The sequence below is a fragment of the Trichosurus vulpecula genome, chromosome 4 (genome assembly GCF_011100635.1).
Source record: "Trichosurus vulpecula isolate mTriVul1 chromosome 4, mTriVul1.pri, whole genome shotgun sequence".
In the NCBI taxonomy this organism is placed as follows: Eukaryota; Metazoa; Chordata; class Mammalia; order Diprotodontia; family Phalangeridae; genus Trichosurus; species Trichosurus vulpecula.
The window spans coordinates 441,768,426-441,789,497 of NC_050576.1; the positions used below are offsets into that span (position 1 = coordinate 441,768,426).

Genomic DNA, 21,072 nt, shown 5'->3' on the forward strand with positions numbered 1-21,072 from the left:
GGTGAGTGAGGGCAGAGGGCTGACCCTAACTCTGGGCAAGCCCTGGACAGTAGGTGGTGTAGGTAAGGCAGAACAGGGAAGCTGGAGAAGGTGGAGGCTGTGGGGGAGCCAGAAGGTTAACACTGGATAGCCAGGCAAGCAGCAGATAGCCCCTCAGGAGCCAGAGGTCAGAGGCAGTGAGATTAGTCAGGCAAGCAGCCAGTAGAGCTGGAGCCAGCCAGGGCCCAGGTGAGGACCCTGGCATGAGGCAGAACCTGTTTCATACAGGTTACTTTTCTTGCTGTGGCAGGAGTGGAGGTGGGGAGGGTCAATGCTGGATCCAGCTGCTGATGGAGCCACAAAGAATGAGTACACCTACTGATATTGGGAGTCTTCTTTAGGGCCCCCCTCCCTGACCATCCCCAGCCACTTGACTAGTAGGCCAGGTTCAGGGGTCACATGAACGGATGGAAGAGCAAGAATCCTCTAGAACAACTCCCTCATTTTGTAAACTGAGACAGAAAGATGAAGGGCCATACAAGCATGATCCACAGGCACACAGGGAGTAAATACTAGCATGGAATCATAAGGACAGATCCTTAGAATTTAAGGGCTCCTTCCATTGTGCTTTCTTCAGCCTCCCCAGGTTTTGTAGCAACAATCTGCTAGCAGCTACTGTGGTTGCGTAAGACCAACAACAACCAGCACCACAGAAGGGCCGCTAACACAGGTTCTTTGATCTGCTTTTCTAAGCAAAGTAACTTTAAGGGGTTAACAATCTCAGTTTAATCAAACATATGCATATCATTCACTTAGTTCAGGAGGAAAAGATCAGCCCACTGAATTTCAAGGCAAATACAAACAGAAATTACAAACATCAACAGACAGACCTTGTCTGATTAAAATCACAATAGTTACCAGAGAAGCACCAATATCTGGGTCATCAAAGCCGGGGGGCAGTTACAACAGCTTGCCCAGAGTCTCAACACTTCCTTCCATGAGTGAGCCCCAAAAGTCAGACACCAAGTTCCCCTCAATTATATCCTGTTTGGAGCCCTGAGGACTTTGACCTCACCCAGGCTGGGTGTGTGAAAGGTCCCCATCCCCAGCATCACATCATATACAAGTCAATGACTCCTGATTGCCTCAGTGCTGAAAAATACTCCAAAACAAAGATAGCAAAAGGTTTCCCACCCATTCAAACAAAAGGGAGACTTGATAGTCTTAGCATCCCAAAAAGCAAGAATAGGGAAAAGTCTGATCGCAATAACATGTTTACAAGGAAATAGAAAGCCAGAGACAGGGAAATGTCCAAGGTTGCACAGGAAATCCATGACAGAGGAGACAAAAGTCGAGGTTTGTACCCAGAGAATGGACCCATAGTAAGGCGCTAAGAGTGGCTGACAGTGCCCAAGAACTCCCTGTCTCAGGGGTATTTTAAGTTTTTAACTTGGCTTGGGGCCTTAACCACTACTGCCATCTCTAATGGCAGCAATTTGGGTCCTGTGTAGTAGCCACTGGGGAGATGGTTTGGGGTGGGTGGGTGCTTTCCCAGACCCTTTCACATTATTCCCATCTCCAGGCTTTCAGAGCCATCCCAGGGAGGTGGGAGAGATGGTTGTGTGGGTAGTCTGGGCATGTATGTCAGTCTTAGTGCCAGCCCCAGCATCCTTAGTGTGGGAGGGTTGTGTGTAGACATCTTGCCTTCAGGAAGGCTTTAAACAGCTCAGAGTCAAAGCGGATGGTCTTCTTGTGTTTTTTTTTTTTTTTGAGCCTCCGAGCTATAAATATTTCATGGCTCCCTTCAAAGGTTAGCTCTGCCTGCCTGGTGCTGACGATTATTTTGGGACTGGATGCTGTCCAAAGGGCCTTGTGTTCACGCCATCTGGGGCAGGCAGCCAGGCAGCCAGGCTGCCCTAACTGTGTTGGTGGAGGGAGTTTTCTCACTGGGAGTTCTTTATGCCAATGAAATCCCAGGCCTGATTCAAACAAGAATCTGGGACCATGGACCACATCTGCCAAGGCACCATCAGTGACTCGGTGACCTGTGTCTTGACCTCCATGCTGCCTTTGGCTCTCCCTTCTTCCCCATTTCTCATATCCAACATGTATGGAAGCTCAGTGTTTCTCAGACACATCCAGTACAACTCACACCTAGGCAAAGATGCCCTCTCCATGGTGCCTCAGCTTGAAGCCTTCCAGGTGCCAGGTCCTCTCTGTTCTATGCCCATCTGGGTCTCCTTTTTCTGAGAGTAGCCCTTGATTCTCTCCACACAGCTGGTCCTCTGCAACCAGAGATGCTGCAAAGAAGGGCCCTCCTGCCTCTGGCCTTCAGCCCATTGTCTTTATCCACTTTCTCTGAGGAAAGGGGAGGGGGCAGGGCTACCAATAACTGGTGCCTAACTGGGAAATTTGATGGTTGCAAATTCTGTTTCTGGAACCTGTTGACTTTTTGGTCCTGAGTTGGAACTGTATCACTAGGTTATAGGAGAGAGGTTGAGAAAGAAAGGTGGAGAGGACAGAGGAAGAGAGAAGAAAGGGAGAGGGTAAGAGTACGAGAGGGAGAAGAGGGAAGAGAGATTCAGAAAGGCTCAAAAGCACTTTGCAAACCCTACAGGGCCATGGCAGTGTCAGCTCTCAGTTGTTTCTAGGCTGGGGCTGTGGAACTCCTCTCCCAAGCCTCTGAGAAATTGTACGTTAAGGACTGAGGTCTTTGCCCCAGCTGCTCCCCAGGCCCCCTCTTTCTCCTCCCTCCCTCCTCCCTGGCTTCCTTTGAGGCTCTGCCCAAACACCCTTCCTCCAGCCCCATCTCTCCATCCCCCTCCTCAGTTTACCTGCTTTTTCTGGGGAGGGTTGTTCTTCAATCTTTGCTTACTTGTTGACTCCCCCTGTAGAGTGCAAGACATTTCATTTTTGGTACATATATTTCTCCAGAGCAGGGCCAGGCATGTTGTAGTTAATAACTAAGGGAATCACTTGGGGATCAGTGGATATTAATCACCCCCTGAGCCCTGGACCTGATCATGATGATGATAGGCCTGTGATGACCCATGTTTCCCATCTCAGGGCTGTGTCCACTGAGATTCTGCCCCTGGTTGGCCTTATTCATTTTTCCCCACTTAATAGTATTTTATTTTTTCCAATTACATGTAAAGATAGTTTTTAGCATTCACTTTTATAATATCTGGCATTCCAATTTTTTTCTCCCTCCTTTCCCACTCTGATTTAGGCGCTACATGTACAATCATATTAAACATATTTCCACATTAGTCATGTTGTGAAAGAGGAATCAGAACAGAAGGGAGAAACCATGAGAAAGAAAAAACAAAACAAAAAAGAGAAAATCGTCTGCTTTGATCTGCATTCAGACTCCGTAGTTCTTTCTCCTGTTGTGGATGGCATTTTCCATCATGAGTCTTTTGGAATTGTTTTGCATCATTGTATTGCTGAGAAGAGCTAAGTCTATCAAAGTTGGTCATCACTCAATGCGGCTGCTACTGTATACAACGTTCTCCTGGTTCTGTTCACTTTACTCAGCATCAGTTCATGAAAGTCTTTCCAGGTTTTTCTGAAATCCATCTGCTCATTATTTCTTATAGAACAATAATATCCCATTACACTCATATACCACAACTTGTTCAGCCATTCCCAATTGACAGGCATCCCCTCAATTTCCAATCCTTGTTCACCACAAAAAGAACCACTATAAATACTTTTGCACATGTGAGTCCTTTCCTCTTTTTTATGATCTCTTTGGGATACAGACCTAGTAGTGGTATTACTGGGTCAAAGGGTTTGCAAGATTTTATAGCCCTTTGGGCATAGTTCCAAATTGTGATGGTCGGATCGGTTCACAACTCCACCAACAATGCATTAGTGTTCCAATTTTCCCACATCTCCTACATTTATCATTTTCCTTTTTTTTTGTCATATTAGCCAATCAAATAGGTGTGAGGTGATACCTCAGAGTCGTTTTAATTTGCATTTCTCTAATCAATTGTGATTTACAGCATTTTTTCATGACTTTGGATAGCTTTAATTTCTTTATCTGAAAACTGCCTGTTAATATCCTTTGAGCTGACCTTATTCATTGGCTGTGCTTGTTGCCCTTCTGCCCAGGCTGGTGTCTGACTCATGCCTTGGCTGAGAGGGGGAGGCTGAGACAGGCCTTGTTCTCAAGCTGCTGCCCTTCAGGGGTCTCTCCCTGCCTTCCTAGTCAGGGCCAATGAGCTGTACCCATAGACTGGCCCCTTCCCAGGTCACCATCACTTAGCTGGGCTTGGGCCCAAGGAGGGAGGCTGGTGCCTGTCTGTACCTGGGCTGCCACTCAATGGCCAGCGGAAGCCCAGAGGGTCGGATGGCTTATTGGGAATGCTTTGTCCCTTTGGGTTGGGATAAACATCTGGCGGAATTTTCCTTGCTTTCAGAGCCACCTCTATTGCCATCACTGCCCTAGTTCACAAACTTATCCCCTCTCCCTTGGACCACTATTGTAGCCTCCTAGAGGGGTCTCTCTAATCCTCTAATCCAAAATATGGCACTGTGTCTGCATCACTCCTCTGCTCCTGAAGCTTCCATGGCTCCCCATTGGCTCCAGAGCAAAACTTCCCTTTCCACATTCACTCTAATTTCCAACCAAACTGGCTTGTTCCTTGTTCTTCACATATAGCTTTCCATCTCCCATCTCCTTTGCACAGGCTGCTCCCTGCCCCACCCCCATACTGGCAATGTCTTCCCTCCTCAATCCTATCACTATAGAATCCCAAGCTCTTTTCCATGCCTCCTCCCGGAGGCTTGCCCTGATTTCCCCTCCTCCAATCACACCCTAGCAGTTTTTGTTGCCCTCCTCCTGAAGCGACTTTGGTTCATTTTCTCCTGTATATGTTGTCTCCCCATAATAAAACATAAGCTCTTTAGAGATGGGGTTGTTTGGTTTTTGTCCCTATTTCCAGTGTCTGGTACACAGGAAGAATCTAATGTTTGGTGAAGGAAGAAATGAATCACTTTCTGTGTGATTTTCACAAGTTGTGTCTCAGTGAATGAATGAATGACTATGTGCTCTGCACTGTGCTATGCCACTGAGGTTCTCCAAATGAAAAAGCAAGCCAGCTCTTGGTCTCTAGGAGCTCACCTTCTCATTGGAGGATATGGCATAGACAGAGAAGATGATTTGACTGCTGGGTGCATGGGGAGGCCAGATGGTCCTTGGGGTGATGTTGAGAATTCCTGCCTCCAAGTCCTTCAACCAGAGTTCCCCCTCCCCCACCCCCAGATCTTCACAATTGTGTGATCTTGTGCCAGAATGTAGACTCCGATGCATGGAGAGACTTTGTCAGGCCACTGATCCCACCCTGGGGTTAGGCAGTGGTCTTCTCTGAGAGCTATTATTCCAAGGTCAGTCGGGGAGTCAGTCGGGCAGAGAGTGAGTGCTCAGCCTGTGGAGTTGAAGAAGCAGATGTCTGAGGCTGAGTCCATCCATAAACAAGTTGAAGAAACCAAAGGGGCATCAAAGAGACAAGCCCCATCCCCAAATGAGAGATTCAGACAAGTACTGGGCATGCTCCAGAGGAAAGATGAGCACAGAGTAGAAAAGGCTTTGTGCTCAGCTGGTGGGGAAGGCAGCCAGGCAGTGCAGGGGAGGTAGGGAGCGCAGAGAGGGGCAAAGGGCATTCCAAAGAGTGGCTGCCAAGAATGCTACATTGGGCTCTTGAGAAGAAGAGGAAGCAGTAGCAGGAGGAGGAGAAGCTGCAGCAGCAGAAGGAATGGTCCTGGGAGGGGCTGTGATGCTGGAGATCTGCCTCTGGCCAGTTGTATGACACTGTGCCAGGATGTGGAGAACTCTCCTATGGGTTGGGATGCCGTCCTTATTGCCGAGCTGTATGAGCAGCTGGGCAATCCCCCATCCATTTGGGTCTGGATATGGGGAGCCCTGGCTTGTTTGTTATCTAAGGAGAGTGGTGGACCCTTGGAGAAAGTCACGGGGAATATATGCCTGGCTTTTCACAGGCTTGGGTACGTACCCTTCTAACCCACTGACTGCATTCGAGGTCCAACCTGATTTAGCCCATCTGCTGAGATGGCTTTTTGGGGTGTGGCCACTGTGAGAGTTGAGTGAGAGGTGGACAGCAAAGGTGGATGAGCAGCCCTTACACCAGAGGTGCCAGCCATGTGCCCCATATTACCTTCCAGCAGATGAGAACAATTTATTCCAATGGCCATAAAGTCAGATGAAGCATGTGCTGTGGAGGGCTTAGACCTTGATCAGACACTGAAGATGCCAATATCATCCATTGCATCTGGGTCATCATCAGTCATCCTGACTTTTGTCCTGCCACTGGACTCTGATGACTCTGGAAGAGAGAGTGAGGCTGATGACTTTGCACAGCTCTGCCTCACTTAAATACAATTCATGAACAAGTCAGGCCATCACCCCATGATGTCATTGGTCTTCTTTGAAATGAAGGACAAGGACAGCAATGCCTGGGTTATCCTCTTGTGAACCTAGGTCTCTTTCTGGGAAGTAGGAAGGCAGTGGGGACCTGGCCTGAGCTAATCACTACCAATAAGGATTGGTCCTAGACAAGGTTAAGTAACCTGTTGTCAGGAGAAGGTTGCCCTGAGATATATCGTATCTTTGTTCTCCATTTGTGTTCTCCATTGCGAAGTGCTCTCAGGAATGAGCCTGGTCTATTCAGCAGGTAGTCTGTCTCCTGACTAACTGTAGATTTCCCAAAACCATACCTGGAGTATCCTATGGGCCTAGGAAATACTTTCCTCCACTCCACCTTTCAGATGTTGTCTTCCTTCTATGATCAACTCATCTCTGCTCTCCTCCTCTCTGTCTGTCCTTTCTTTATCCCCTGGTGGTTAGGGCTCTCTTCCCCCTCCAATTACCCTGTAGCTGTGTGTGTGTGTGTGTGTGTGTGTGTGTGTGTGTGTGTGTGTGTGTGTGAATGTGTTGGATTCCTCATTCTTGGCCCAGCAAAATGTGAGGGGCTTCTTGGGGATGAGAATCATTTTCTTTTCATCTTTGTCTCCCCAGTATAGACCCTGGGGCCTGACAAAAGTGGACACTTAATGAATGAGTTAAACCAAATAGTGGACTGTTATCTAGCACATTCAGGGAGTAGTTGCCACCAAATGGGGATAGGAGCGAGGGGGACCTAGAGGACATGTGATGGTGTGTATTTTGGGGGTTGGATCCTGGGCACTGCTTTGCTTCTCTCAGGCTCAGTCTGGGCAGGCAGCAGAGAGAGCTAGTGAGGCTGGGCTATACTCAGGTCAGGGCAAGAAGCTGACACCTTAGAAGGGAAGCAGTCAGGACCATGGAGAGCTCCAGCTCAACTGCCTTGCTGGATGGGTACTCTTGGCTGACTTTGCTCCTACTCAGACTCCCTTTGGCTCCTAAGTGGGCCACTTCCCTTTTAGACCATAATCCATCAGTTATGAGTGATCCTGGGTATAGTTTGCTTACATCTTGGCTACTGTGCTGACTTCTGGCCCCACATCTTCGAAGGGAGCTGACAAGGGAGCAGAGGAAGGCAGCTGGGACTCTGAGGAGAGACTTGAAACCTTGCCATCCAAGGATGAAAGATGAAGGCTTGGGGGCCCTGGGAGCTGTTTTCAAGTATCAGATGGGCTGTCCTTCAGAAGGAAGAGGAAGCAGATCTCTTCTGCTTAGCCCCAGTGAGCAGAACTAAGATCAATGCAGAGAACAGGCAGACTACCCCTCCATATGAAAAAGGACTTCAAAGTTGAAGGAGCTGCCTGGGGAGAGACCAGGGAGGCCCCAGGACCTGGAGGTAGCTTTCCTAACCAGAGTAGAAGATCATCCTTCTCATCTGACAGGGATCTCTAAAGTCCCAGGCCAGGTCAGGCCCCTCCCTACAGAAGGAGTCTTAGAGGCACTGCCCTGAAGGGACCTTAAAGGCTGTGCTTTGGGGAAAGGTTGGACCCAACAGCTGATGGTACCTTGGACCAGGTACCATGTGGGGTCAGTGTGGCTTCTCCCTGACCTTGGATGCTGGCCATGTTTTCCCAGCCTTCTTCATCAGTACGTGTGTGTGTGTGTGTGTGTGTGTGTGTGTGTGTGTGTGTTCTCTCACTCAAGCCTTTGTCTGTTCTCATGCCCTTATCTTCTCTCTCTGCAGAGGATGTGGCAGAAGGCAAGAGTGCTCTCCTCATTGGCATGAGTCAATGGAACTCCAATGACCTTGTGGAGCAGATTGAGACAATGGGGAAGCTGGATGAGACTCCAGGTGAGCTTGTGCCTGCCCCTTCCCCCACCTTGGCCTGGCATCAGGGCTTGGCTCCAAGCATGGAGACCTGGACCCCAAATGCTGAAAGAGGCTGCAGGTGTTTTCAAGGGCATCTTTTTCCTTCTCTCACTGACATCCTGCCCCTGCCCCAGACCCTGGACAAAGCTACCTTGAAGCTTTGGAGAAAAAGGAGTCATTGATATCTGAAATGCCAGGTCAGGTGAGCATTGAGGCAACCTAGAATTGACCAAAGGGAAGGCCCTACAGTACTGGAAGGTAGTGTAGGGGTCATAGAATCAATCAGTCATTAAGCATTTATTAATCATGCGCTGTGCTAGTCACTGAAAGATACAGAGACAAAAAAGGAGCCATCCCTGCCTTTAAGGACCTGACATTCTACCAAGGGGAACATGTGTCCGCAGAGGATTAAATACAAGTGATGTGGATGAGCCTAATGGGGGTGGGGGGAGGCCCCAGTGGATTGGGGCAGAGCTGGTTAGGTCCCCCCACTATGGGTGCCCTCAGAGGGCCTTCCTTTTTCCAAGCAGCTGATTCCTGTCCTGAGTTAGCTTAGCTGCTGGTGCTCTCCTGTCCACTCCTGTGGTCACTTCTCTTGTCTGAGGCCTCCTTCCCATGGCCTTCCGGCCTTTCTTGCCCTCCCTTGGCTGACTGCTGTCTTCTCTCCAGTCCATCCTCTGTACTAGAACCAGGCTCCCCAAGCTTATCTGGCTGCATTTCCTGTCTAATCGCAAACCTACCATTGCTACATCACTGTCAAGGCAAGAACTTAAAATGTGAATCTGCATTCAAGGCCCTTGGCTTCTGTGCCCTGGCCCCATCCTGCTCTTCCTGAGGCCTAGGTGTCTGCCTTCCTGGCCTTCACTAATGCTTCACTCCTTTGGATCATGTCCCTCCCTCTTCTGGAAGGCCCCTGGTTGTCCCATGAGCCTCCACTTATCGACATCCTTCATGTCCAGCCATGTGCCTTGGGCTCAGCTAGCCTTGCACTCCTTCCCCGTCAGTGCTCACTGGCACTGCCCAGACTCTTCTCACCCTGTTCCTGGGCCAGTGGGCTGTTCCCTGTTTTGGCTATCTGTCTGTGTGCCTGTAAATGCTCTGAGAACACAAATAGATGGTGCCTCATTCTCTCTCTCCCCACCCGCTGTTCCTGGGAAAGGTATACATACTTGTGGAGGGGATGCTTCTCTAATGCCAGAGGGCAGGCCCTGGGGCACTTGTGGACAAAGAGCCAAGCCCACACAGTCCTCACAGGCTGACCACTCTCATGTGTCAGCTGACTGCAGCCTTCTGTCCATTCCTGGCCCCATATTATGACCTTGCAAAAGTGGCAACACTGAGTCCTGCTGAATTTGGGGACGGTTGAATCTAGGGCTAAATGGCTACTGGGTGATCCATGTCCAATTACCTGATCTGGCCTAAATTGTTATTTACAAGATCCAATCAGCCTTCATTCTGATTTGCCCCAGGTGACACAGGCCTAATAGACTTCCTTTCTCCTCATTAAATGTCCAATGTGCAGTTAGTTCATTAGTGAGGGAAAGCAGCTCAGGGCAGTGTCCTGATAAGGCTCCCCTGTGCTGGCTCATGCCCAGTTTCTCAGAGGGAGGCTCAGAGACTCCCTCCTTCACTGCTCAGCTTTACTGCTGGGCAAGAGTGAGTGAGAAATAGGAAGCAGGTCATTGGAAGGCACCGTTGGTCAGCTTCACTCACTAGTGCATACACACTCATGTACACAAGGCATGCAAACATGAGTGCTTGCAAGGTACATATGCATACAAACACAGGAGCTCATACATGCACACGTCTACAAACATGCTTGCACACAATGCAACACTGTACAAACACACATGCTTGTTCACACATACAAACACGTGCTCATTTCTACGCACACACATGCACACACATGTCCATTGACCTGGAACCTGGAGGAGGATGCAGCCAGAATGGAGTCTCCTTGTAACCCCCTCCCCAGGATATACCTTTCTCCTTTCTTCTTTGTGCCCATCCCCTTCCTTTTCTTGTCTTCCCCCTTATTTCTCCTTCCTTTCCTCTTCTTTCCTCAGAATCCCAAACTCTCAGAGCTGGCAGAGATTTAGTGATGTTTAATCCAACCCACACCTGAGCAAAAGTCCCCTCTTACAACACCCCTAACTAGTGACCATCCAGCCTTTGCTTGAAGCCCTCCAGGGTCAGGGCCCTCACTACCTTCCAGCAGCCAGCTCATCTCACTCTGGGATCCCTCCACCCTAATTTCTTCACCTTTCTTTCTTCCTCCCTTTTCTCCTCTCTCCTCCTCCTCACTCTCTCATCCTTTCATTTCTCACCTCTTCTCTGCTTCTTCCTTAGGTAAGTCACTCTCCTTCCTCATCTGTCCAAGGAGTCTGGCAATCCTTGGGCTCACTGAGTGCCTAGGGCCATGATGAGGAAGGTGCCTTGGAAGTCCATTATGCAAATATGAGTTATTATCACAAGGGTGAATAACCTTGGGAGGAGGAGACTGAAGCTCAAGGCTTCCCCCAGAGTCATCCAGTGATTTGCTCACAGAGCTGAGGCTGGATCCTAGGTCTCCTGACTCCCATTTCTGGAAGCTGTCCATCATTCCTAGCATCCATGGCCATGACACTTGGGTGATTTCTAAGAGGTGTGAAAGGAGGGAAAAGCTGGCCATAGTGAGCTTATCTGTTGATTGCCGCATTCTGGGCACCTTTAGGCTCTTACCTGCTTGGCAAAGTGGGTCATTTCAGCTGTCTCCTTGCCATCTGCCCTGCTGCTGTGCCCTTCAGACCACCAGATCTCCAGAGACCATGCCCTGGTAGACCTAACCCACTTATCCTTGAACTTCCTGCTCTGGGGGCTCAAGCTGTCCTGAATTCATGAGCTGAAACTCTGTCTCATGAGCCCCCCTCCCTCCTAGGCAGGACAGGCAGGCAGCCGGCCAGTCAACATTTGTTAAGTACTGCCTGTGTTTGAGGTACCAGGAATGTAAAGAAAGGCAAAAGCAGGGTCCCTGCCCTCAGGGTGCTCCCAGTCTAATGGGGGAGGCAACAAATAAGCAGCTCTGTGCAAACAGGCTCTAGCCAGCAAGTGCCTTCTATTCCACCCTGACTGCCTGTATGTTACTGCCACGGAGGCCAGAGCACTGTGTGCAGATGGGTCCGTGTACAGCCAGGAGCTCCCTGTGCCAGGTTACGCATTTGGCCTGAGGGACACTAGAGAGCCACAGTGGTTTCTTGAACAAGGGAAAGATGCATTTTAGCCGTGGGGGATGGGGAGAGGAGCCATTTGGTCCTTAACTTTCCAGCCTTCCCTCTTAGCTGGCGCTAGATGAGTGCAGGGAACTGTCCACTGCTAGGTTCTGGCTGTGCCTGCAGCTCTACCTTAGGGGCTCCTTCATTCCACAGCTCTTGGCCTTAGATAGATTTCCACTAGGATAAGGGGAGAACTGCAGCTGTGGGACCCCACAGATTTCCTTCTATCGCCTCTAGCTCTTCAGCCTTGGAGATGTAGAAGTCTCCATTTTCACTTGTAAAAGTCACTTTTGCCCTCCTCTGCTGGAGCTTCTCCTTCTGGACCCTTCTCCATCCCTCCCCCACTCAGTGGGGGCTCTGGTCTCTGGTCTCTGGCCTAGGGCCTGAGGGGCTCAGGGACCTAGGGGCCCAGGGGCCCAGTCTCAAGGGACCAGACCAAGTGGGCATCTGTTGCATCCAGAATGTTGTTTATTAATTCCCTCTGCCCTGATTGATTTTTCATTAAGAACCATTAGTCAGCACAGCCTGACATCTATCAGCTAGCCCCTAGATATGACAGGCAGTCTAAGAGTGTGAGCACCTCAGACAGACAGGAAGGAGGTGGTGGCCATGCTTCGATAATGGGAGAAATGTGCGAGCATTTGTCATCCATCTCCATGTTACTGACAGGAGCTGTGGGCTGTTTATCTCAAACACCCTGGCTCTTGCCCCTCCCTCAGCATCATCTCAGCCCCTCAGGAGCCAGTGGGGGTGTCATGGGGGTGGGCATCTTCCCCAGGGACTGGTTCAGCCCCTGGGCTTTCATGGATGCTCCTAAAGCAGTGAAGCCTGTCCTGGGGCTACAGCCTTGGGAGGGTCCTGGGACACTGCTCCCCATCCAGCCACACCTGCCCAGGCCAGATAAGGCCCTTCTGGCACCTCTTGGTATGCGGAGGGCATGGCTGTGGAATCTCCAGGACAGCATCCCAGGGCTGGAAAGAGGCAAGTCCAGGCTCCCAGGAAGGGAAAGAGGATTCTCCTTTAACCAGCCCCATAAGGTCTGAGTCTCCCCTAACCCCCCCTCCACCTCCCAGCCCAGGCCCAGGGGCCTTCCCCAAACTCACAGTTCCTAAGGAATCTACCTGCTCTCCCTGACCAGTCCCCTGACCCTCTGGGGGTGCCAAAAGAGCATAGTTTTCCTTTGTTCTCAGAGGGACTTGTCCTCTTGTTGCTGCCTTCCTTTGCAGACTCCTAGGACCTGGTCATCTTGTGGTCATTGCTCCTGGCCTCTGCTTTTGTTACTGCCCATCCTCACTTGTCTGACTTTCTGTGTTCCCATGGGGCCTCATACTTCCTTCTTGAGTTGCTCAGAGAGCTCAGGTCTTCTTTCTGGTCTGGTCCAGTTGGTCCTTGGAGCCAGCCTGGCCTCTCTTTGGCCCTTGACTGTCAATGAGTCAGCATCTGTTACCTGATCCCAGCCTTGTGTTTGACTAAGCTTTGGGGAGAGGAGGGGCATTATGTTCCCTGCCCTTGGGGTGAGGAAGCAAGGCTCCCTGGTAGCACAGTGATAACCATGAGCTGAGCTGTGTGGGCTAAGGAGTTCAGAGGAGACGGAACCAGTGTGGAGGGGCTGGGCGCAGAGTCTGGCTGGGAGCCTGAGTGATCTGGGTGCAGGGTTGCACAATCTCCCTCTCCTGGGGGGCCTCAGGGCCTTGGGGGAAGTTTCCCCACCTTCCTCAACTGCCTCCAGGCAGGATGCCCAGGGCCCTGACTCTGGGCTGAAAGGACCATCTGGTAGCCCTTCTTTGTATCAGGGGGGCCTATGGGGGCTCACTTAGTCTCCCTTCCAAGTTGGGGATCTTACTTCTCAAGTAGGGGGTAGCCATCATCATTCTGGCCCTGTCTCTGTCTCCCCAGCCCCCACATCTCTCTGACTGCTACCAGCGTGCATGTGGACTCTGTCAGATCTGTCTGCCAGGGACTCCCCTCCAGCCTCGAGCCCCTCACCTTGCCCCACAAGTGCCTCTCCTGCCTTCCTCCCACTAACAGCTCCAGCCCCCCACTCAGACCCTTCAGTCTCCTTCAGCATCAGGCTTAGCTTCATCCAGGTCCTTTCCAGGCCCACTTGCTTCCATTGATTCCTATTTCCACAGCCACCCTCAGAGGTCAGGTCCTTCCCACCTCCAGCCTTGGGTAATGGCTCCAGACAACTGCCTGGACCATGCCTCCAGTTCAATACCCCCACCCAACACACACACAGGTTAGCCTGTGCGGAAAGTCCTAGTGATCAAGGGCCTTGTGCACATCTTTAGTGACTCCTGCCATCAGCCTGGCATGTAAAGCCCTTTATGACTTCACCTCAAATCTCCCTTTCCAGCATTGTCCACTCCCCCACCCCCAGTACTTGGTGGTCAGGTAGAACCCTCCTCCTGAATGTCTGTGGATGGCCCTTGTTCGGCCATTGTCTGTACCCGGGATGCCTTTGCTGCATACCTTGGCCTGCCCACATCCTCCTCATCCTCCAAGGCCCCAATGCTGTGGCCACAAGAGAGTCAGGAAAGGGTCAGACCATGCTGCTGATGGCAGGGGGTTTGCCAGGTCATTGGGCCCATGACCTTGGCAGCCGGACCCCATTTACTGCCTCATAACTGAGGTGCCTGATCAGGGCAGCTGCCTGATGGCCCCCAGGGCCCTGCCTAACAGGAGCAGCCTCCCTCCCCTGCCCCATCAATTCACAGAGGAGGTCAGTATTCTCAGCATTCCTGGGAGCTGACAGATGCCCTCCCTCTCCTCACTCAGTCCTGGATGGTCTGTGAGTCCCCGATGTCCCACCAGACCAAGCACCACCCCATGGCCTCAGGGGTCCCGGAGAGTGATGTTCATGAGCATTATCTTCTTGTATGCCAGCTACTGACCCCTGGAAGAGAGCCAGCTAAGTGTGAGGCACCAACCTTGGGGTCCAGGCATGTGCCTGGGGCCATTCTTTTGTCATCACTCAACACAGAGTCACAGAATGTCACAGCGGGAGGGAACCTGAGTTGTCAGCAGGGCCAGCCTAAGCCTGAACAGGAATCCCCTCTACCCTGATGAGTGCTTGTCCAGCCTCTCCTTGAACACCACCAAGAAGGGGGAGCTCACCACTTCCTGGGGTAGCCTGCTCCCTACTGGGACATCTCTCATCATCCTGACAGAAGGCTTGAATTCACTTCCAAATTCACAGCCCCCTTCACTGTTCCTCATTCTACCCTCCCCAGCCAAGCAGAGGAGACTGATTTCACCTCCACAGACAGAACATTCATGTTCCCTTGAGCCTTCTCCTCTCCAGGTTAACCATGCCCCATTCCTCTGGAAGGCAGGCCCTTTGTCCTCCTGCATCCCCTCCTCCTTTGGACTTTCTCCAACATTCTTTTTAGATGGCAGCCTCCAGAAGTGAGCAAGAAGATTCAAGTGCTGGATGCAGCCCTTCCAGGGCTGAGGATAGGGGTACTAGCACCTGTCCTGGATGACCTGCTTCTTTGATCTGAGCCTGTGGTATGGTAGCACTGAGCGCCCCAACACTGACTCTCATGCAGACCACTGCCTCCCCCCCACCCCACCCCTTGCTGACCGCCCCCTGCCCCTGCCAAGATTCAGTCTGATGAACTGACCCTCTGCCTGCCTTGTTCCCACCCTGAATTCTTGAAGTTAGTATTTGGAACCTTTTGCTTGTACCTGTGTCCTCAGTGCCTGGCACATAGTAGGTGCTTAATCAATGCTTCTTCCCTTGACCAAGTAGAAGATTTTACATTTGACTGGATTAGATTTCCTCTTGTTAATTTTTGCCTTTTGTGCTTGTCTGTCATACAATCTCTTAGGATCCTGACTCTGTCATTCAAAATGTTGACTGTCTAACCTGGCTCTGTGTTGTTTGCAATTTCAATAAGTTTGCCACTTATGTCTTTAACCTAGTCATTGATAAAAATATACAACAGGTGGTAAAGAGCTGATCCCTGGGTCACACCCCTGGAGACCTCCTTCCCAGTCCACATTTAACCCTCAGCGACTCCTCTTTGGCCCTGGTTTTTTGAGCCTACCTAATTGCGTAACCATCCAACCCACATCTTCGCGTGTTCACGAGAGGCTAGCATGAGGCTCTCTCTCACATCTTTGCCAAAATCTAGGTGAACTATTTTTAAAGCCTCGCCCTGGATCTCCTGGTCTAGTAACCCCACCCAGAAAGGAAATGGGGTTAGTCTGACGTTGGTGTGTTCTTTCCTTTCTGACTTTCCTCTTGTGATGCATTTGGAATCAACACCCAGTTCTTGGCCTTGGGAGTAAACCAGCTCCATCCTCAACTCCTGGGGCAAGTGGGGACATTGTCCTTCTCTGTCCCTGGGCACGCACCTCTCTGGTTCTAGCTCTTCCAAATGGCATCGACTGTTCCCCAGTTCTTTCTGTGACTGGACCCAGAGACCCCGACACAGCCAGGTGTCTTACCACCCCTGCCTCACTTTTCTTGGCTTCCATTTCCTTTTGTCATGTGTTTTCAGACCCAGAGCTCAGTCACTTTGGCAGAGAAGCAAACTTTGAGTTGAATATGTGTACACTTTCTTTTGGGAGTGATTGACACCCTCCATCACAAGCAGGGCTCTTATCCCTTCTCCCCAGAAGAGCTAAGAAATCCCTCCAGCCTCGGCTCTAGCTCCCAACGCCATTCCTACAGGGCTGTGCCACACTCTCATTTTCATCTACTTTTAACTGTTCCCTGTCACCCCCACCCCTTACTCAGTAACTTCCCATGGCTCCCTATTACCTCCAGGACTATATATAAAGGCCTCTTTTGGCCTTTAAAGTACTTCATAGCCTGGACCCTTCCGACCTTGCTCTGCTTTTTTGAAAGTGAGTTCTGGTGGGTATCCAGCACTGGAGCCTCAGGAGAGCTGGTGACCAGATGGACCCCCTTTGAAGGTTAACTTACCAGGAGTTACTGGACTATAGTTTCAAGCCCATCGGGGGCTACTTGGGGGCCACCTCTATCAGGTTTTTGGTTCATTTCTAGGGCTGACTAAAGGCAAATACTGCGATCAATACACTCCTGGCAATTGGTAGGAGACCTCAGGCTGGTAGAATGCAAGGTGGGAGGCTGTTGGCCCCATAGCAAAGGTCCTGGGATGGGCTGAATGCAGAATGGAGCTGAAGGTCACCACAGTCATGAATGAGAGGACATGGATAGGTGGGCAGCGATGGGCTGCAGTTAGCCTCACTGGCAGGATGGCCTGCAGCAACTCACCTTTCAGATCCCCAGCTCCCCCGTGGACTTCTCTCCCCACTTCAGGGCATTCTCTCCCTGAAAGAGTCTAGGAAGACAGTTGGGGATGCCCTCATCAGCATCTGTGGGTTCAAATACTTTATTTTTCTCTGTAGATGACTCTCAAACCTACCTCTCCAGCCCTCCCTTCCTCTTCTCCCTCTCCTTTCTCCCTCTATCCCTCCCCTTCTCCCTCTTCTTTTCTTTCCCCAGCTTCCTCCCCTTTCCTTTTCCTCCCTCCCTGCTGGACAGTTCCACCTGGACCAGACATTCACATTTCAATCCCAACCTGACCCTTTGAGGGGGAAAAGAATAGATTTGCTTGTTCCCTGTGAGCTGTGATTTAATTGGTAATACTGGTCGGGAGAAAAGACACCCTTCACCAAACTTAAGTATTACCAGTATTTTATCATACAATTCTCATCTCCCTCATGTCATATGGTTTCCAAAGCCTCATTAAATGTGATTTTATTGCACCTTGTAACCACTTCTCCCCCCTTATCTCCCCCCACAACGATCTCTAATAATTTAATGAAAGTCAGTGGAAATATTGGCTTCTGGATGCAGACATCGACTTCACAAGCAACTTGTCAGGATTGCCTCTGTTCTGTGAAGGAGCAAAACCAATGATGGGGGAAAAAAACCCCAGAGCTCACAAAACCTCCTGACTCTGCTGTGGTTTTCAATAATTACTGAATTCTCCAGGGCTTAAGCTAGATGCTTGTGGAGCAAAGATCTGCTGCAAAGCCAGTAAGAGAAGAAGCAGGCAGATGTGACTCTCAAGGGAGATGTCAGAAATCGAGCACGCTTGAGCCCAGAAGGAGCCTGCAGATTCCAGCCGTCGGTCTAGAAGTGTGACTGGGGATGTGGGGACTAGTGAGTCTGACTGTGGGCTTGGCAGGTCAGAGCTTCCCTGGCTGCCCCCCAAGGGGATGTGGACCCCATAATGCACTGAGCCTGCTCCCTGGGGAAGAGGCTCGTAATGACAGGAGCATGGTGGAGAGGCCCGAGTCAAGTGGGTGGCATCCCAGGCTGCTCCTGAAGCAGACCCAACCTGTACCCACTGGGGCCTCCAGGTAGTGCCCTGGCCCCTCCCCCTCTGGAACCTTAGCACTCACTGCCTTCATCCAGGGGGGCTTTAACCTGGTTTGGTTTTTGAACAACAAAAATTCAGGCCATGGAATTTCACTATAATTGGTTTCCTTTGTAATTCTAGGTGTTCTGTTGTAGGCATGTAACCTCACAGCCCAGTGAAACCCCAAAGACTGCCACCCCGCTCGCCAAGACGTTTCTTCTCCAGACTCATGATCACTAATTCCTTCTAATAACTCTCCTCTGGCAGGATCCCAAGGCTCGCCACCACTCTGCCATCCTCTGGACACTCTGTAGCTTAGCAGTGTTCTTTCAGGGACATAGATCTCAGAGCTGACCATGGGTACCCCAGAGGGCAGAGGGCAGAGTGCCCCTTCCTTGTCCCTGGACACAACACCTTCCAGAAGGCAGTCTGAATTCCTGATAGCACTCATACCTCCCTCTCAGGGTCTCTCTGTAAGAAAACTCTCAGGGATGGGATGATTCTCTTGAGTAATTGGCAGGGCAGCCCAGTGTTGAGGACCTGGACTGGGGGCCTTGTCCTGATGGGTTCCAGAGAGTAGAACCAGGATTCATCAGTGGCTCAGAGAGGCCACCTTCCCTGCGGGTCCTCAGCCCAGCCAGCTTAATGACCATGCAGCCCTTTCTAAACCCTGGAGTCCACTGATCTCTTGGGTGAGGGAGGTCCAAGTGGTCATGGCTGTCACTCACAGCAGTGAGGAATGACAGGTTCCTGTTCACACCACCAGCCTCCCTCATCCTCTCAGTTCCACAGAAGGGCCTGGTGACTGTCATTGGTCCCATCCTACCACCTGGGGCCATAATCTCCAGCCTTACTCACAGATTCTCTTACACAAACCTCTAGCAAAGAGGTGATGCTCATCTAGAGATACCAAATTTCATGTGTTCTTCACTCCTCTCAGCCTCCCTGTGCAGAAACCCAAGGCTCAGTTTCTCTCCCAGTTTCTCCTAGGACCACTAGCTTGGAAGGTACATCCTGATTCCTGTTAGATGGGCTTGAAACCATAGCCCCACAGAAGCTCTGCGGCTCAGCAGCAGCAGCAGCAGCAGCAGCAGCAGGATCTCAGCTTATCCTTTGGGGCTCAGTCTCTGGGGCTTAGCAGCAGGATCTCGGCTCAGTCCCTGAGGCTCAGCCTCTGGGGCTCAGTCTCTGGGGCTGTTTCTCAGGCTCAGTCTCTTGGACTCAGTCTCTGGGGCTCAGTCTCTGGCTCAGTCTCTTGAACTCAGTCTCTGGGGCTCAGTCTCTCGGACTCAGTCTTTGGGGCTCAGCCTCTGGGGCTCAGTCTTTAGGGCTCAGCTTCTGGGGCTCAGTCTCTAAGGCTCAGCTTCCAGGGCTCAGCATTGGGATCTCAGCTCAGTCTCTGGGGCTCAGTCTCTGGGGCTCAGCTTCGGGATCTCAGCTCAGTCTCTGGGACTCAGTCTCTAAGGCTCAGCCTCCAGGGCTCAGCATTGGGATCTCAGCTCAGTCTCTGGGACTCAGTCTCTAAGGCTCAGCCTCCAGGGCTCAGCATTGGGATCTCAGCTCAGTCTCTGGGACTCAGCCTCTGGGGCTCAGCATCGGGATCTCAGCTCAGTCTCTGGGGCTCAGCCTCTGGGGCTCAGCATCGGGATCTCAGCTCAGTCTCTGGGGCTCAGCCTCTGGGGCTCAGCATTGGGATCTCAGCTCAGTCTCTGGGGCTCAGCCTCTGGGGCTCAGCATTGGGATCTCAGCTCAGTCTCTGGGGCTCAGCCTCTGGGGCTCAGCATTGGGATCTCAGCTCAGTCTCTGGGGCTCAGTCTCTCAGACTCAGTCTCTGGGGCTCAGTCTCTGGGGCTCAGCATCAGGATCTCAGCTCAGTCTCTGGGGCTCAGTCTCTAGGGCTCAGTCATTCCACTCTTTCTCATCCCCAGACTCAAACACAAACATATCTGTGCCTGGCCCCATTCACACCTCAGGTGCTGCCATCTCCCTGGCCATTTTCTCTCTGAGCTAAGTGCTGACAGGTTCCCCACAGGGCATTAGACTCATTTGCTTTTCCTGCTTATCTCTGGGTAAATCTTATCATAGCATCTCAGCACATAATTCCCTTCACTAGACAAATTCAGGAAGTGTCAAAACCAGAGGCTGATGACAATGGAAATGCTTCCTCCTGGGAGTAGCAGATATTGGGAGGATGCTTCTTAGACTCGGCCTATTCACTTCCCGGAATCTCTGATGGCTCAAATGTTAGGAAAGTGACCTGGCTAAGGGTGATGACAGGCCCTGTGTAAGGGGACATGAAGCTTCCTCTCAGGCTATGGCCCTCCGTGGGAAGCATAGTCTCCAGGCTCCATGAGCATGCATCATCCCAGAATGGGTGCTGCTTCCCTGCTCTCAACCTCTCCTGGCTCCATGGTAACGGCTTACCTCATCTCTGCTTCTGTTCTGGCTACATTAAAGAATCAAAGTCACAGAATCCTAAGGGCACCTTGTCCAATCCCCACTGACCAAGGACCCAATGACACGTCATCCAGCCTTTGCTCAACATTAAAAATTCCTTGCCAATTGTGTAGCAAAAATAGAGTGATACCCTGGCGTCCTTCCATGAGACTTCATGGTCTCTCTCTCTCCTCCCTAAGTTAAATGGGAGCTCCAAGCTGCATCTCCACTGGTGGAACATTCTTGGGATTATTCTTATTGAAACATAGTTTTCCACAGGCAACAAATGGCTTGGGGTCCAGGGAGGGCTGGGCGCTCACCCTTTGCTTGTCCCACTAAGGAGCCCCTCTGCTCTGCACTCGGGCATAGGGCTGGGGCTGAGAGAGTCAAGTCAGCCTCTTTTTTCTTATTCTGTGGCTCCTTACACCCTAGCTCGCCTTTATGTGATCTCTTCCTCCATTAGAATGGAAGCTCCTGGAGGGCAGGGACTGCCTTGTCCCCAGAATTTGGCCCTCGGTGAATTGGCCTTTCACCATCACCTTGGCTCTCATTGTCTGATCAAATCCCTGGGGAACCACAGCTGACAAGCCATCGATGCCCTGGACCTCCGCCTCGTCTGTGGTCATCTCCAAGGAGGGTGCCACTGCCACCCCCTCCTGCCTCAGCTCAGATGGAAGGCACCAGGAGCTCCTGACCTCTCCAATGCATATGGCTGCCTCTCAGGCTGTACGTGTCCATCTCAGAATGGCCGTTCAGGGCAGGAAAACCAAAGCTGCAGCTAGTAGCCCA

At 51.2% G+C, this 21,072-nt stretch overlaps 1 protein-coding gene across 2 annotated transcripts in view; it reads left to right on the forward strand.

Annotated features, from left to right (window-relative positions):
• PITPNM3 (PITPNM family member 3) overlaps positions 1-21,072 on the forward strand; it is a 107,514-nt gene that overhangs the window by 38,026 nt on the left and 48,416 nt on the right. For both annotated transcript variants that reach the window (XM_036757894.1, XM_036757895.1), the window contains exon 3: positions 8,130-8,237. In XM_036757894.1, the coding sequence (XP_036613789.1) occupies positions 8,130-8,237 (108 nt within the window). The remainder of the gene's footprint in view (positions 1-8,129; positions 8,238-21,072) is intronic.